This window comes from Lathyrus oleraceus, chromosome 7 (genome assembly GCF_024323335.1).
Source record: "Lathyrus oleraceus cultivar Zhongwan6 chromosome 7, CAAS_Psat_ZW6_1.0, whole genome shotgun sequence".
NCBI classification, from domain to species: Eukaryota; Viridiplantae; Streptophyta; class Magnoliopsida; order Fabales; family Fabaceae; genus Lathyrus; species Lathyrus oleraceus.
The window spans coordinates 323917368-323936054 of NC_066585.1; the positions used below are offsets into that span (position 1 = coordinate 323917368).

Sequence of the window (18687 nt, forward strand, 5' to 3'; positions counted from 1 at the left end):
CCTTCCTTTCCAGGTTTACTTCGAGCGTTTCCTTTCCCTCCTTTGGGATAAATAACGCACGGTGGCGGCTCTGTGTCTTTTCCCACTGTTTGTTTTTCGCGATGCGACACTTGGGATTCTTCCAAATACCTATCCATCCCGAAGATCAAGAAAAAACTACCTTTACATGCTGTTAATACCTTAGGATTGGCATTAATTTTGTAAAACAAATAATGTAATCATCTCTGTTGTTTTAATATGTTGGATTGAAGAAGTTCAACATCTGGACCAACATGTCATGTACGATGTCACGACATCATGTCTGTGACATCGCACATGTGTAGAAAACTGAATTAATTAATTCAGTATATATTCAGGGATTAGTGAGGATATTTGATGAATATCCTAACTCCCTTGTGGAGGTCTTGAAGACTCAATCAGAATATATATAGGCTCTAAATATGGAGATATATATGGAGATATTTTAGGAACTTGAAGACCTTATTTGTAGCAGAAATTTTCTGCTGAAGTTGTAACAGCAAAGAACAAGTCTGATGCGATTTCTGAAGGCCCAAATCTAGTTGGGTGATTAGGTTATAAATAGCATATTGTAACCTAGCTTTTGTAAGCCTCATAGAATGAAAATTTAGGGGTGTGTGTGAGGTAAACCTCCCAATCTGTGGGAAGGTTACCATGTGTTTCTCAGTGTTCAAAGCTGAGAGTATTTGTAACTCAAAGCCTGTAGGCAAGAGTGATTATGGTCTTGAATGAAGCTGTGAAGCAAGTTTAAGTAGTTTTAACATTACATTGTATTTGTAGTGATAGGAATGGAAACTGGAGGTTTCTATCTAGGAGTTCCTAGGTATAGATTGCATTGGGTAGGGATTAAGTGAAGAGTTGTAAATGGGGGAGTTTAACTCTGAATTAATACTGCTGATAGTGGATCTTCTTCCTGGCTTGGTAGCCCCCAAATGTAGGTGATGTTGCACCGAACTGGGTTAACAATTTCCTGTGTTTGTTTTCCTCCTGCATGTTTTAATCCTTCTGCCATAACACAACTGGTATTCCAGTCTGCTTATCAAGTTTATGTTCTGGATGTCACACTGAATGTTGTGACACACTAAATTGTAGGTTGTTTAGTTTTTCTGTTTCAGTAATTGTCTCAGGCTATTCTTCAGGAATCCAACAGCTGAGCTAAAATCCAGGAAACCAACAACTAATCTATAATTAATGAACCTAACAAATAGTATATTTTTTAGCTCCTTAATAATTGGAAATTAGTTTGACTTGTTCAACCTTTATGTTAGGAAATACAAGTACATGGTCAACAAACTGGAACAATGTAACAGAAGATGTCCAAATCACTATTGAGACAACAGAAGTGAGTAGGAAATCACTATTGAGACATCGTACTGGAACAACCTTTCTACCTGATGCACAGAACTAGGTGTTCCTCCATTCTAGGGTGACATAGAAGGAGATGCCGTGACATCAGTGAAAGGGTGCGTATTAGTACAGGACTTAATAATTGTCTTGCTGTATTAGTTACAATGTTGGATCAGATGTCATGACTTGAAGTAGAACATCTGAAAACTGACTACGCCAGAATTTCAAATGGTATCAGAGCAGGCATCCTGTTCTGTTTCTGGATGAGATCCATGGGTGATACTTTCTGGTATCTTGCAAGGAGTTATGTGAGTACTGACTTCCCTGAATGGTCCCTTGAAGTAGGTGGATAGACTATTCATGACAGGAACTATGTGTATCTGTCTATTGAGGTTGGCAATTGGCCTTTGTATGGGACAACTGTGTCAGTATTGAATCATATTCAACCTTGGTATGTGCTTGGAGGCTGATCTGGTGAAGTGTGTATTCATAGGTTGAGTTGTATTATTTCCGCTGCATAATACCTGGCAAAACTCAAACTCTGATGTAGTTTCCCCTCATGTGGATGAAAGACTGTTGTATTCAAGATTTCATCATAATCTGCTGAAGATGTCAAAAATACTTGAGTCTCATCTAGTCCACTCATCATGACGCTATCACTTCAGGATGGTAAGAATCAAATTATCACTGATTCTTTTAATCTTTTGGGTAATGTATATGAAGACCTTGAAGAATTTCAAGGAAAGTTTGTTCCAAGGAGGTGGAACTAATGTTCTATGTGATGTTAGAACATGTGTTTCAACAAGTATGCAGCTACTGGTTGAAGAGCAGATGTTTTTAGGTGTCAAACAACGGGATACTTTCGTTTGGAACCTACTCCTGACCTGGAAGAGGAGACATCTGTGTGTGCTAAGTTGACAAGGGTAGAGTCAACTGTGTGTATGCTCAAGAAGGTCACATGTAGAGGTTCGATCTCTAGAAGTGGAGCTGTCTAAGATGTGACATGGTGCAATTTCCTGCTGCTTGTCCTACTCCTGTAGATTGATCAGGACTGGATAGCTGTTCTCTGGAGCACTATGGTGTGTTGGAAGACAAGTTCTATGGATGTTAGAAGTCAATAATGGGGTAACCTGATTTCTATTTTATTTAAGAGGTTTGGAACCATGAGTCTTGTTATTCAAACACCTCGCTCAGAAGTGGCAGTTCTTTAAAGGAGTGAGAATTTAAAGATTCAGAGGTTGGTTGAGGTAGTATGCTCTGGCAATGCATATCTACTATTGACTGGTGCTGTTTGTCTCACTAGTACTTATGGTCAGCTGGAGTCTAATTGGTGAGATTGGAGTATGCATAGGTATAACTCAAAGAGTTAGTTACCACTGGTAGGGATGATGTATGTCAGGTTGAGACATTTGTGTACAATGCATGGATATTGGTGTGGAGTCTCCATGATTGTTAATTTGAAGGGGGGTTTTGGTTAACCTCCTCAAGTTTGGTCAGCCTAGGGTCTGGTTGGCTGTTGACCTGTGTCACATGGGTTCTGGTTATTATGTGACACATTTGCAAGGAAGGATTCATCTCTCTCATTCCTAAGGGTGAATCTAATATAGAAAGAGTCTCAAGACTGTTGAGGTGCTTGCAAGCAGAAGATGTTGACACAAGAAGAATACTTTCAAAGTATTCTTATGGTGGAAGTATCTGAAAGGATAATTGGGAAAGGATTGAAGATCAATGTCTACTTGTGACAAGTACAAGTATTTAATTGATTATCCTTGGAGCTCCAGATAACTGATGTTCTTAAAGATGTTGGAACATCTCTTCTTCAAGACCCTGTGAAGAATCACAGGAAGGATAGTACATTGGGTTATCATCTATCTCTTTGGTGGCAGCAAAAGAGTGTGAAAAGGATTCCTGGCAAGAAACATGTTCAGCCTTGCTGTGTACAAGAAGAAGAAGACATCATAGTCTTGTTGGTGGTTACTTGGATCGGTTTATTTCTGATCTAGGTAAGGAAGTGCATTGGCTAATGCACACTGTGGAGTCAAGAACAAGTGACAGCATTCTTGACATCATGGAAACAGCCTTGCTTTAGGAAGTGGAATCCTTGGCATAGCTGAAGGGTTAGTTTCCAACTGGTCCTTCTGAAGACTCATACATCAGAGTGTCTGATGTCTTTGGAAAAGAAGCAGGGATTCATCAAGGTGTGAGCTTGGATGACTTAACTGCAAAGCTGCAGGATGGAGGGTGTTTACTCAAACTTGGTTCCACAATCAAGTCTATGAGAGCATTGAACTCTTGTTCTGTGAAGGGAGGAAGTTCTTTCAAGTGGCAGAAGAAGGAACTGAATTCAACTGCTAGATGTCAAAACACAATGTTGTGACATTTGGTTCAACATCAGAGTCTTAGTTGGTGAAGCGGCACATTAACTTGAGATAGAAGGGTCTACAGAGTTGTAGATTGGATACTTCAAAAAGATCGTCCTCGTTGCAGTTCTTTGGAGTTGCTGGATGGAGAGGATGTTACATGTTCATGTCTTAGAAAATCTAAGCTTTGTTCAACATGTAGCTTGAAGTTCAAGTCTCACTTGGAAGGTCAGAATATCTTTGTGAGAAGTCTGATAAACGTGGAGAGGTCAATAAGTGGCATTTGACTTTTTCATATGAGGATTCATGAAGGAGGTAATCAACCAGTGACAGTTGGTCCATCTCAGAAGTGAGTTCGAAGAATCAAGATAATCAACAGATGGCAGCTGATTACTCTTGAGGAAAGTCTGAGACAAATTACTTTTGAGCAGAAAAGTAGTAAGTTGAAGACAAAAGGAGGTGTTTTCTATTCATCTTTTGGAGCTTATTGTAGGAGTTCTGAGCTATCTATGGAAGATTATCTCTAGTAATGGGATGAGGGTGTATATGTCCCAATTTATGGTTGGGTTCTTCTGGATCAAGCTGGTGACTCAGTGATATCTGAACACTATCAGATGGTGTTCTTTGTTATGTTGTGAAGGATGTCCCAACTAATGTTAGAACATTTTGTTAAGTGGTGCTCTGTTCTGGTTAGAAGAGAGACTGACACAGAGTGTGGATGTGTTCAGCCCAAAGGGTTTGAACAGAGGGGGTGCTCTTGAAGACATGAAGATGCGTCTTATGTTTTCCATTCATCAAGTGGTCTGAGTTCTCTTTGAATCAAGAAGTATGTCAAGGTCCAACCTTGGGGTGTTGGATAAGTTCAGGGGTGATCACCAAGTTTCTAGAGGAGAGTTGGTTGTTCATGACAGGGGGAGTTCTGTCCTTGAGCTGTAAGTAATCATCAAGCTAGTGGTAAATGTGTTTTCAGATAACAAGGTATGGCACCTGTTAGTAATTGGGATGGTGTGGTGCATGTCAATGCTGAGTGAGCACAAGAATGTCTGACCGGATGTCATGACATTGCTTTGGACAATACTATTATTTCCTTCTGAATCCTACATTCATTTGGAAATATGGAGGTGATGTGTCTATAAGCCTGAGTGCTACAGCTGTGTGGTACAGGGGGAGTAACCATCTGCTGAAGTGTGGGATTTTGGCTGTAGTGGTGCCAGATGTCAAGATACTACAGGAGGTACGAACATGGTCCTAGGAAATGATGATAGGAAGAATACAGGCAGAATACAGGGTAAAGTCGTGTGGAATGTCAAGACATCGAATGCAACGTGTCTGACTGCATATATGGAATAGTCTCCATGCACTGGAACTACTGTTTCGAAAAAGAAACAGTCAAGAGCTATAAAAGGTATTCAAAGATAGCCTGAGATTTTGTTGGTGATTCTCTGACTGTTTCTCAGCAAATATTAATGAATCTTGACCAAGCATTTATTCCCACCGTTAATTCCTAAGCACGGGCTGGACTATTTAAAGGATGTATCAGCACTCCTCTTCTCTCAAGAGATACATTCCATTCCCTCTAAACCATGGGGTATGTCAAGGTTTGGGCAAACTGTGCGTGGATCTGGTTTTGTGAAGGGCTCATTTGTAAATGTTTAGCTACAAAGGGGGAGAGAAATAGGGTCCTGAGAATGTACCAGAAGCAAGCAAACTGTGGTTGTGGTAGCAAACAGAAGTTGGCTTCAGGCACAAAAGCCACCAACTGGATATATCACTTGTGTCTTGTGATCTGAGTTCAGAAGACAGTTGTGTCTTGTGATCTGAGTTACATTGTCTATGTACTTAGCATTACATATTCTTCAGGAAGCCCTCCTGTTGAGGGGAAGGGTTGTGATGCAGCTGCGCCTTGTACCTCTACTTCCTCATGTACACCAACTTTGGTGTTTGTGGTGGTGGAGATAATGACAGAGGCTTATTTGTTTTAGCTAAAATTTGCCAAAGGGGGAGATTGTTAATACCTTAGGATTGGCATTAATTTTGTAAAACAAATAATGTAATCATCTCTGTGGTTTTAATATGTTGGGTTGAAGAAGTTCAACATCTGGACCAACATGTCATGTACGATGTCACGACATCATGTCTGTGACATCGCACATGTGTAGAAAACTGAATTAATTAATTCAGTATATATTCTGGGATTAGTGAGGATATTTGGTGAATATCCTAACTCCCTTGTGGAGGTCTTGAAGACTCAATCAGAATATATATAGGCTCTAAATATGGAGATATATATGGAGAGATTTTAGGAACTTGAAGACCTTATTTGTAGCAGAAATTTTCTGCTGAAGTTGTAACAACAAAGAATAAGTCTGCTGCGATTTCTGAAGGCCCAAATCCAGTTGGGTGATTAGGTTATAAATAGCATATTGTAACCTAGTTTTTGTAAGCCTCATAGAATGAAAATTTAGGGGTGTGTGTGAGGTAAACCTCCCAATCTGTGGGAAGGTTACCATGTGTTTCTCAGTGTTCAAAGCTGAGAGTATTTGTAACTCAAAGCCTGTAGGCAAGAGTGATTATGGTCTTGAATGAAGCTGTGAAGCAAGTTCAAGTAGTTTTAACATTACATTGTATTTGTAGTGATAGGAATGGAAATTGGAGGTTTCTATCTAGGAGTTCCTAGGTATAGATTGCATTGGGTAGGGATTAAGTGAAGAGTTGTAAATGGGGGAGTTTAACTCTGAATTAATACTGCTGATAGTGGATCTTCTTCCTGGCTTGGTAGCCCCCAGATGTAGGTGATGTTGCACCGAACTGGGTTAACAATTTCCTGTGTTTGTTTTCCTCCTGCATGTTTTAATCATTTTGCCATAACACAGTTGGTATTTCAGTCTGCTTATCAAGTTTATGTTCTGGATGTCTAACTGAATGTTGTGACATTCGTTCCTGACAGCATATGCTAAATTGTAGGTTGTTTAGTTTTTCTGTTTCAGTAATTGTCTCAGGCTATTCTTTAGGAATCCAACAGCTGAGCTAAAATCCAGGAAACCAACAACTAATCTATAATTAATGAACCTAGCAAATAGTATATTTTTTAGCTCCTTAATAAGTGGAAATTAGTTTGACTTGTTCAACCTTTATGTTAGGAAATACAAGTACATGGTCAACAAACTGGAACAATGTAACAGAAGATGTCCAAATCACTATTGAGACATCGTGCTGATCACTGTGTAGGAAAACAACAGAAGTGAGTGCTATGATTGATCTCTACCGAGTCTTTCTACCTGATGCACAGAACTAGGTATTCCTCCATTCTAGGGTGACATAGAAGGAGATGTCGTGACATCAGTGAAAGGGTGCGTATTAGTATAGGACTTAATAACTGTCTTGCTGTATTAGTTACAATGTTGGATCAGATGTCATGACTTGAAGTTGAACATCTGAAAACTGACTACGCCAGAATTTCACATGCCATTATGGAACTTTTGCCTACAGACGAGTGCCATTCGGCCTCTGTAATGCCCCAACCACTTTCCAACGCTGCATGATGTCTGTCATACCCCGATTTTGGTCCTGAATTTTTTATGTTTGTTTGGCATGCTTGGCCTAACCTTATGTTCGTTTTATATGAGGATTGGTTTTGATCCAAGGTCATGGTGTTGTGATTGTGGATACATCTATGGTCTTGGTCATCTGAACGATCAAGCTTCTTGTGTTTCAAGCCACTTGCTAGTCAGGTTATTGGTTCATGGATACTATGTCAAAACCCCGACCTTATGGTCTCATTTCATGGCCTTGTTCATGTGCATTATCAGTCAAGTTATTTTTTTCAAAAGTCAAACATTCAAGTCATAAGATAAACCAATTGTGAAACCAACTTCAAACCATTTTGTTAATCCATTTCAATTTTATTTCATTACATTTGATTCCATACAAAAATACACATTGGTGGGAAACAACCTTCTGCTTTGTCCCTAGCAACTATATCTCTTCTTCTTACTGAGCAAGTTCCTTTTGCAGCAAAGGATTTGTCGTTGAGAAATATTGTTAGTGATAGCAAACATATGCTGCTTGGACTTTCTGATGGAACATTGTACAGTATATCTTGGAAGGGGGAGTTCTATGGAGCTTTTCAATTTGATCCAAATCCTTCTGGTAGCTTTGATAATTCTCAATTTCCACATTCTTTAGAGAATGGTGTTTCGCCTAAAGACCTCCTAAAGGTTCCTATGCCCAATCACATTATTCCAAAAAATTCTGAAATCAAACAGCTGGAGCTTTGCCTTTCTTTGAGGTTACTATTTGTCTTGTATTCTGATGGGCACCTTGTCTCATGTTCCATTAGTAAGAAAGGTTTAAAGCAAGTTGACTATATTAAAGCAGAAAAGAGGTTGGCTTGTGGGGACGCTGTATGTGCTTCAGTAGCTTTTGAGCAGGATATTCTGGCTGTTGGTACCAGAAGAGGAATTGTGGAGTTGTATGATTTGGCTGAGTCATTAATGCTTATACGCACAGTTTCTTTGTATGACTGGGGATATTCAATGGATGACACTGGCCCTGTTAGTTGCATTGCATGGACACCTGATAACTCTGCTTTTGCAGTTGGGTGGAAATTAAGGGGGCTTACAGTTTGGTCAGTTTCTGGGTGCCGCTTGATGTCAACAATCCGACAGATAGGTTTAAGTTCTGTATCTTCTCCAGTTGCTAAGCCAAACTGTGATTGTAAGCATGAGCCATTGATAGGTGGTACCTCACTGGTGCAGTGGGGTGAACATGGGTATAGACTTTATGTTATTGAGGAGAGATCTTCAGAGAGAATTCTTTCATTCTCTTTTGGAAAATGCTGTCTTAACAGAGGTGTTTCCGGAACTGCATACATCCGGCATGTGATTTATGGGGAAGACCGGTTGCTCATTGTGCAGTTAGAAGAGATTGACGAGCTTAAAATGCTGCATCTCAAGCTTCCAGTTTCTTATATTTCCCAAAACTGGCCTGTTCAACATGTGGCAGCTAGTCAGGATGGAATGTACTTAGCAGTCGCTGGTCTCCATGGTTTGATATTGTATGATATACGATTGAAAAGATGGAGAGTATTTGGAGATGTTACACAGGAACAAAAGATTCAGTGTAAGGGCTTGCTATGGCTGGGAAAGATTGTTGTTGTCTGCAACTATATTGATTCTTCCAAAATGTATGAATTGCTCTTTTACCCAAGATATCACCTTGATCAAAGCTCATTGCTCTGTCGAAAACCATTGCTAGCGAAACCAATTGTGATGGAGGTGTACCAAGACTATATACTGGTTACATATAGACCATTTGATGTCCATATATTCAATGTTAAGTTATTTGGTGAATTAACTCCTTCAGGAAATCCAGATTTACAGCTTTCTGCAGTACGAGAACTTTCAATTATGACTGCCAAGAGTCATCCTGCAGCAATGCGATTCATTCCTGATCAAATCCCACCAGAACTCTGGCGATTACCAAAGTTTGTTCACTTCCTTCTTGACAACAACAATTTATCAGGATATCTTCCTCCTGAGCTGTCCAAACTTCCAAGCCTGCTTATACTTCAACTTGACAATAATAACTTCGAAGGAAATAGCATTCCAGATACTTATAGCAACATGTCAAAATTGTTGAAGTTGAGCCTTAAGAATTGCAACTTGAAAGGACCAATTCCCGACTTAAGCCGAATACCACGCCTTCTTTATCTCGACCTTGGTTCCAATCAGTTGAACGAATCAATTCCTTCCGATCTTTCACAAAAACATCACAACCATTGATTTATCAAACAACGGACTTACGGGAACCATTCCGTCCTCATTTTCTAATCTTCCAAATCTTCAGAAATTGTCTCTTGCAAACAATTCATTGATTGGCAGTGTTCCTTCTACAATTTGGCAGAATAAGACTTTAAATGGAACAAAAAGATTTATCTTGGAGTTGGAAAATAATCAATTCACAACCGTATCGGGCAGTATTGATCTTCCTCCAAATGTCACAGTCTTGCTTCGTGGGAATCCTCTATGCTCAAATAACAGCCTGGGTCAGCTTTGTAGCTCTGAAGGTGTTAACAACGGAGATGGCCTAATTCCATCAAACGCCAATGGATCCTGTCCTGCTCAATCATGTCCAAACCATCAAGAAACACCGTATCCAAACCAGTTGGCATTATGCCAACAAACCACCACAAATCCTGCTATACCAACCTGCTGCAACGCCTAACCTGCACAAACCAAAGTCCCAGCTAGTACTCAATCGAAAAAACTTGATAAAATTCCGAAAGACTATGAAGCTGTCATTGGTATTGAAACTCATGTTCAGCTTTCTGCACTTACCAAAGCCTTTTGTAATTGTCCTTACAATTATGGATCATTTCCCAACAGTAGCATTTGTCCGGTTTGTATGGGTTTGCCGGGTGCTTTGCCTGTTTTGAACTCTAAGGTTATTGAGTTTGCTGTCAAATTGGGACTTGCTCTTAATTGCAATTTGGCTTTTAACTCCAAGTTTGATAGGAAACAGTATTTCTATCCCGAATCTTCCAAAAGGGTATCAGATTTCTCAGTTTGATGTTCCAATTGCTGCTTCTGGTAAAGCATTTCCAACATTGGATCCAAGGACAGGGGAAGTGATTACTCATGTTGCTGAGGGTCACTCTGAAGATATTGATAGGGCTGTTGCAGCTGCGCGTAAAGCATTCGATTTTGGGTCGTGGCCTAGGATGACAGCCTATGAAAGGCAAAAGATAATGTTGTGAGCTGCTGATCTGATTGAAAAGCATAACGATGATATTGCAGCACTTGAGACTTAGGATAATGGGAAGCCATATGAACAGTCTCGTCAAGTGGAAATTCCAATGTTGGTTCGCCTAATTCGGTATTATGCTGGTTGGGCAGATAAGATTCATGGTCTCACAGTTCCAGCTGACGGTTCCTATCACGTGCAGACCTTGCATGAACCGATTGGTGTTGCTGGTCAGATCATTCCATGGAACTTCCCTCTTCTCATGTTTGGTTGGAAGGTAGGACCGGCATTGGCATGCGGTAACACTGTCGTTCTGAAAACGGCTGAGTAGACACCACTGTCTACGTTGTATACAACGAGACTATTTCATGAGGCTGGACTTCCTCCTGGTGTGTTGAATATAGTATCTGGTTTTGGTCCAACTGCAGGTGCTGCTCTTGCTAGTCACATGGATGTCGATAAGGTTGCATTCACTGGTTCGACTGCTACTGGAAAGGTTATCCTTCAACTGGCAGCTCAAAGCAATCTTAAACAAGTAACTTTGGAGCTTGGTGGGAAATCTCCGTTTATTGTATGCGAAGATGCTGACGTAGATAAGGCTGTTTGAGCTAGCACATTTTTCCCTATTCTTCAATCAAGGACAATGTTGTTGTGCTGGGTCTCGTACATTTGTACATGAACGTGTGTATGACGAGTTTGTCGAGAAAGCTAAGATCCACGCTTTGTACCGTTCTGTTGGAGATCCATTCAAGTCAGGAATAGAACAAGGTCCTCAGATTGATGCAAAGCAATTTGAGAAAATATTGAGGTAATATTAGATCTGGTGTTGAAACTGGGGCTACACTTGAAACTGGAGGAGAAAGGCATGGCAGCAAGGGCTTCTATGTTCAGCCTACTGTCTTCTCAAATGTTCAGGATGACATGCTGATTGCAAAGGAAGAGATATTTGGTCCAGTACAATCCATATTGAAATTCAAGAACACTGAAGAGGTAATTCAAAGAGCAAATAATTCAAACTATGGTCTTGCAGCAGGGATCTTCACAGAAAACTTAAACACTGCTAATACTTTGACAAGAGCACTGAAAATTGGAACAGTTTGGGTAAACTGCTTTAATACATATGATGCTGCAATTCCTTTTGGTGGATATAAGATGAGTGGACAAGGCAGAGAAAAAGGAGAATACAGTATTAAGAACTACTTGAATGTGAAAGCTGTTGTTACTCCCTTGAAGAATCCAGCATGGCTTTGAGCATATGAAACAGAAGATCAATATAAATGAGGATTTTATGATGAGAATGAGGAAGATATCCAACGAGTAGGAATGGAGGCAATTCAACTCAGAAGCATATGCCGACATTTTGCTTCTACTTGGATAACCATTCAAGATCTTCTGTGCTATGTACATGGACGATGTCTTCGGTCTCAGAAGATCACCCAGTGTATAATCTGTTGCATAACCTGCATCTCTTATCAACCTTTTATGCTGACCATCCCGTGATATAAACCAAGCGGCGAGTTTGACTGACAGCATCAAATATGTCGCGCCAACAGTTTCTATGCACAAGAAATATGCCACTATCGAGTAACACATTAGGGAGGCTCCAATCAGGAACATTATGGCATCAGGAAAGCTGTGGCAGCAGGTAAGCTACCGAAGTAGGACCATTTGTGTTTGTTCTGGTAACTTACAGGTTGGTGTTATATTGGTTTCGGCTTCTTGGGACTAGTAAGCTATCCTCATCATTTTTGGGTAGACCAAGCTCATCATACTTCCCCACCTCCTTCCTGCAAGCATCAAACAACACATATTATGTTCAAGTGAATTCGCAGCAGTGAATAGCTTTTTACCGGCAGTGAAAATATGCATCAATAAAAGGGAATCAAAATATTTTCAAGGGAAAGTACAAGGTACATGTACCTTTTTCAGAATAAGCACCAAAACAGGGTAGACAAACTGGCGACACCAAAAGCACTTCCAAGTTTGACATCCCTTTGGTCTCAGCGGCCAATTCAAAAGACCCTTGTAGTGTGACTATAAAAGAGATGCCACTGTTCATAGGGGGGGGGGGAGCTGAAAAACCCTAGTTTTGGAGAGGATTGGCGGCTACCATTCAGAAAAGAAAAGGAGAGAATTGAAGGCAACGCTTACTCACATTCGTCGGTCGAGCTCGCCGCAACCGGTTAGTATCCTTTCCGAGCTTTATTTCCATGTTTCGATTATGCCTTGAACTCCATGTTTGATTTAGCAATACCGTCACCATGTTTGATTGTGATGTTATCTTGCTGTTAAAAATGCTGTTTCAAAATGGAAAGAAAATGTCGCTGGATGAAGATGAAAATGTTTATAAGAACTTGCTACTGTTTTTCAACTTTGTGCTTTATTTAAGAGTTTGGTTCATTTTTATGTTATCTATTAGCGCATGAGATTTCATAACAAGGATGTCTGTCTGGTTGAGTTGGTAAAGAGGTGCTTTGGTAAATATTAGGTTCTGGGTTCGATTCTTGGTTTGCAACATTTTTTTTCATTTTACCACTTTTTATTATTTTAAACCTTTTATTTTTATTTTTTCTCTTTTTTAAAAACACTTGTTGATTTTAATGTTAAACATCGATTTTAATCTATGGATTCAACGATTTCCATGTTGTTCATCCATGATTATTTTTATCGATATATTGATAGTATTTCGCCGCGTTTCGGTTAATCGCATATGACATTTCAATTATTGTCAACATGCGCATACCGGCTTTGAGCACATTATTTAGGTTTTATGTGTCCCTCAATTTTCATCCGTACAAATCCCGATTTTACCTTTTTTTCGATTTAATTTTTAAGTGTGTTGTAGATATGATTTGTTGTGTTATTTTCTTCACATGGCTTACTCTTGGGCCTTCTTACAATGAGACAGTTCCTTTGCACTTACACTCATACATTGCATTATTTATTGTTTGGACCCGATTTAATCATTCCAATACTTTGAATCCCCATTTGACAGAATGTACCCCACTCCCCCGATGTGTAATAATTTTACTGCTTTTCATTTCTTTATTGCTTGACTGTTTAGTTAGCTACTAACACAAGAATAAAATCAATCATTTCCAAAAGATCAAAAATAATGACTCGATCCAACGTCGAGTGTCTTCTCAATAAACAAATCAATTCATTTCTCCTATCCTATTCTATTCCAGTTCTTTCAAACATTCATCAAATGCTTGATCCAATGTCAAGCCATTTTTCATAATCAAAAATCCAAAAAAACTTAATTCATAGTCAAGACTTTTTTTTAATAAAGATGGAAGTGGAACGTGGTGTATACCACGCACTCCTGAGACTAGGATTCGAGATGTATATCTCGCCAATCCTAGCTCTCGCACTCATCCAAATCTTTCTCAAACATCCATCAATACTTGATCTAGGTCAAGTCATTTTCACAACAAAAACTCAAAATACCTAACTCTTATTTAACACTTTTTTTTCAATAAAGGTGGAAATGGAACATGGTGTATACCATGCACTCCTGAGGTTAAGATTCGAGACGTATGCCTCGCCAATCTTAACTCTCGCCATCGCCTAAAATTGTCAATGCGGTTTCTCCAAACCATTTCTCGATCAAATTCAAAACACTTAATTATCTATTAAACACTTTTGCAAATAAAGATGGAAATGGAACATGGTGTATACCATGCACTCCTGAGGCTAGGATTCGAGATGTATATCTCGCCAATCCTGGTTCTTGCCATCACTCAAAGCACATCCAACCAATCAAACCTTTATCCCTAACATTTCTCCTTGCTCCACTCGTCAATTCTTGTTCCGATTAGGTAGCACCTATTTGATGGAACCCTTTGTATGATAACATAGGTGAGATTCCCATATTCTTTGCTTGCTAACATTAGGTAGATATCCCCATTTGTAAATCCTAAACACTTAAGTACACATTGCATGACAAATCTAGGGCAGAGCTTCCCCACTTTTAGACCTTCCGTGCGTCTCCGATCTTGTGGCATGTAGTCTGTTCTATTGCAAAGAGGTAACTGCCTAAGACTCGATTCAGCGAGCTGCGACACCTACTGCTAGGACGTGAACACATCGCCCACTCTCCTTTGACACAACTGGTGTCCTCCTTTGTAAGTCCATGTTCAGATGGCAACCCCTATGTAGGGTAACTACGTCGCCCTGATCCTCGTTCCAGACGAGGTACGTAGGCAGGTGGTCGTGCGAGACCTCTCCGGGCACTTTTTTCTTTTTTGTGTGTGTTTGTCAGACGATTGCTAGGCTCGAGTTCCCGACTCCTTAGCAATTTGTTTGTTGTTTGTTTGTTCTTGTTGTGTGCTTGGAAGCCGGTGTAAGTCCATTGAGTGGCATCTGGGTTCCAGTGTGGGTGTGTTTGGTTCGGAAGCCGATGTAAGACCATCGAGTGGCGTTCGGGTTCCATATTTGCCTGCTTGTGTGTTTGTTGTTTGGTGTGCGTGTAGCCAAACTACGACAACTCTGATTCTCATGTTCAGATGAGATACGTAGGCACAAGATGCGATGTCTTGCCGAGTTTGACTGACAACTAACAACTAATCCCTGATTGCTTTCGCCCTCGTTGCGATCCTTTCTCTCGCCCTCGTTGCGATCGAGACATTCCCTTTCTCTTGCCCTAGTTGCAATCGAGACCCTTGTTCCCGTAGTTAGTTTGAACTACGTTTTGCTCTGATTCTCATTCCCGAAGAGATACGTAGGCCTAAGACGCGATGTCTTAGCGAGCACACTTATCCTGAACCCCTAGGTAGCCGAGCTACGAAGACTCTGATTCTCATATTCAGATGAGATACGTATGCAATGGATGCGATATCTGTGCGAGTCATTTTCTTTGACCCTTTCTTTTAGTAAATAGTACATTAGATAAACATACACCCTTTAGACAAGAACAACAAGAGTGGATCCCGTAGAGTACTACGGATGCGTAGGGGTGCTAATACCTTCCCTTCGCATAATCGACTCCCGAACCCAAGATTTGGTTGCGAGACCTTGTCTTTTCCTTTCCTCTCTTCAGGTTTACTTCGAGCGTTTCCTTTCCCTCCTTTGGGATAAATAACGCACGGTGGCGACTCTTCTGTCATTTCTTTCTCGCCGGTTGTCTTTTCGCACACCGTATTGTTCGGATAACGACAATGTCCATCATTGCAGATTACCTAGATGGTATCATGGAAGTGTTTATGGATGATTTCTCGGTTTGCAGATTTGATTTCCACAATTGTCTTGCTAACCTTGAGAAAATCCTGGAGAGATGCGTGGAGGTGAACCTCGTGCTAAATTGGGAAAAGTGTCACTTCATGGTGACCGAAGGAATAGTTTTAGGACATATAGTTTCCGAAAAAGGTATAGAGGTAGATAGAGCTAAAATAGAAGTTATAGAAAACCTAAAACCACCAAAAACCATCAGAGAAGTCCGAAGCTTTCTTGGACACGCTAGATTCTACCGGCGTTTTATTAAGGACTTCTCCGAAATAACTAAACCTTTAACTGGACTTTTAATGAAAGATGCTGAATTCATTTTCGATGAAAAATGTAATGACGCATTTAATCTTTTAAAGCAAGCGTTAGTATCCGCACCTATCATGAAACCACCTGATTGGTCAGAACCTTTTGAGATAATGTGCGATGCTAGTGATTATGCAGTTGGAGCCGTTCTAGGACAAAGGAAAGATAAAAAGTTACATGCCATTTATTATTCCAGTAGGACCCTAGATGCTGCCCAACTTAAGTACGCAACAACTAAAAAAGAATTACTCGCTGTAGTCTTCTCTATAGACAAATTTAGATCTTATATAGTAGGAGCAAAAAATATAGTTTACACCGATCATGCTGCCATTCGTTACCTATTAAGTAAAAAAGATGCCAAGCCCAGGTTACTCCGATGTATTCTATTACTACAAGAGTTTGATTTGGATATAAGAGATAAAAAAGGCACTGAAAATGTTGTAGCCGATCATCTTTCTAGGCTAGAACATCTAAAACCTGATTTAGTACCAATAAATGATGATTTCGCCTATGATAGACTGATAGCTAAACTAGAAACCATTGAAGATGATAACCTAAGCCCTGATGAGCACTTCCAAAATTCCTTAGCAATAAGTAACGTACTCTGGTATGCAGACTTCATTAATTCTCTAGCTGCTGATATAGTACCCCCTGATCTTGACTACCACCACAAGAAGAAATTCTTCCACGATGTGAGAAACTTTTATTGGGACGAACCGCTCCTTTTCAAAAGGGGTAAAGATGGCATTTTTCTCTGTTGCATTCCGGAAGAAGAGGTAAATAGTATTATCGAGCATTGTCATTCCGCACCCTATGGTGGACATACGAGCACCTCTAAGACATACGCCAAGATTCTTCAAGATGGCCTATTATGGCCTACCATGTGGCGTGATGCTTATGCTTGCATTGTCAAATGTGATAGATGCCAACGCACTGGAAACACTTCAAGGCGCGATGAAATGCCTCTAAGAAACATTCAGGAAGTAGAACTCTTCGACGTATGGGGTATAGATTTCATGGGACCTTTCCCACCATCCTTAGGAAACAGGTATATCTTAGTAGCTGTGGACTATGTGTCTAAGTGGATTGAAGCTATAGCTGCACCCACAAACGACACTAGGGTAGTAATCGAACTATTTAAAAACTATATATTCCCTAGATTTGGAACACCACGTTTAGTCATAAGCGATGGAGGATCACACTTTATATCGAGAATATTTGACAAACTTTTAAGAAAATATGGAGTTAGGCATAGAGTAGCAACACCATACCATCCACAAACTAGTGGCCAAGTAGAAGTATCTAATAGGGAGATAAAACAAATCCTAGAGAAAACTGTTTCTATTTTTAGGAGAGACTGGTCTCAGAAGCTTCAAGAAGCATTATGGTCCTATATAACCGCTTTCAAAACCCCTATAGGAACAACTCCTTACCAACTAGTTTATGGAAAATCCTGTCACTTACCGTTCGAATTAGAGCACAAGGCCTATTGAGCCATTAAAACTTTGAATTTAGACTACCTAGCCGCTAGAGAAAAGCGTACCCTTGACATTCATAAACTAGAAGAACTTAGGCAATCTGCCTACGAGAATGCAAAAATATACAAAGAGAGAACAAAAGCCTATCACGACAAAAGAATAGTAAAGAAAAACTTCAACATAGGCGATCCTGTTCTCCTTTTCAACTCTAGGTTACGACTCTTACCTGGAAAGCTACGTTCAAGATGGACTGGTCCTTTCGAAGTATCCAAGATTCTGAGATCCGGAGCCGTAGAAATCAAGAACGAAAGCTGTAGTCCATTCGTTGTAAATGGACAAAGACTGAAGCTCTACGAAGGAGGAGACATTCCAGCATACTACTCAAGCCACACTCTGATTGATCCACCAATTCCTACTACTACAGGGGTATAAATTCTAATCGTCAAGCTAATGACGTTAAACAAGCGCTGCGTGGGAGGCAACCCATGGTTTTTTTCATTTTACTTTTTCTCATTTATTTTATTTTATTTTATTTTATTTTTATTTTTCGCCGAGACTAAAAATTTGAATGGTTTGCATTTTCAGGATCAATTTCCTAACTTTTACAGGATACAGGATTTCGATGATATGCACGTGGCCTATAGAGATAATTCTTAGAAAGAGTGCTACATCGCTCTGTATCAGCGCCCTATGGCACCCACACGTTATCCTGATCAGCACTGTATGGAAGCACTGGGTATCGAGCCGAGTATCCGATTCCTTAGCCACCAGCTCCACTGGGACGAGTTTGCTGACGACTTGAGTAACACCTACAGGAACCTGACATTGGAGTTCCTGAGTTCATTCGACTATGACCCATACTCTGGACCAGATGGGTATGCGTATTTCAGGCTCTTTGGAGTTGAGTACTCTTTCATCCAGAAAGAGTTCGGCGACTTTTTGGGTTTCCAGACCACTCCTGATGCTATCCCGGAGACACCTATGGGATATTTTCTGGGTAAGGAGGTGGAGAAGTTTTGTAGTGATATATTAGGTGGCGCAAGCTAGGATCCGTCTACGCCGCTATCTCATGTTATACATAACCCCTCCTTTAGATACTTCTAGATGATATTGGCACATTCCTTCCTAGGAAGACCGGATGCTGAGACATTACTGAGTGAAGAGGAGATCTTCGTACTATTTTGTGCATCCTAGTCTCGCCCAGTAGCGTG

At 40.2% G+C, this 18687-nt stretch overlaps 1 protein-coding gene and 1 pseudogene across 1 annotated transcript; both read left to right on the forward strand.

Moving 5' to 3' along the window:
- Nucleotides 1–7654: 7654 nt before the first annotated feature.
- Nucleotides 7655–9854, forward strand: LOC127103631 (uncharacterized; the record flags this gene model as incomplete). Its single annotated transcript, XM_051040878.1, has 1 exon — nt 7655–9854. A coding segment is annotated over one exon (1854 nt), but the record flags the coding sequence as incomplete, so codon positions are not given.
- Nucleotides 9855–10310: 456 nt separating this feature from the next.
- On the forward strand, nt 10311–11774 carry LOC127105334 (benzaldehyde dehydrogenase, mitochondrial-like; annotated as a pseudogene).
- The last annotated feature ends 6913 nt before the right edge of the window (nt 11775–18687 follow it).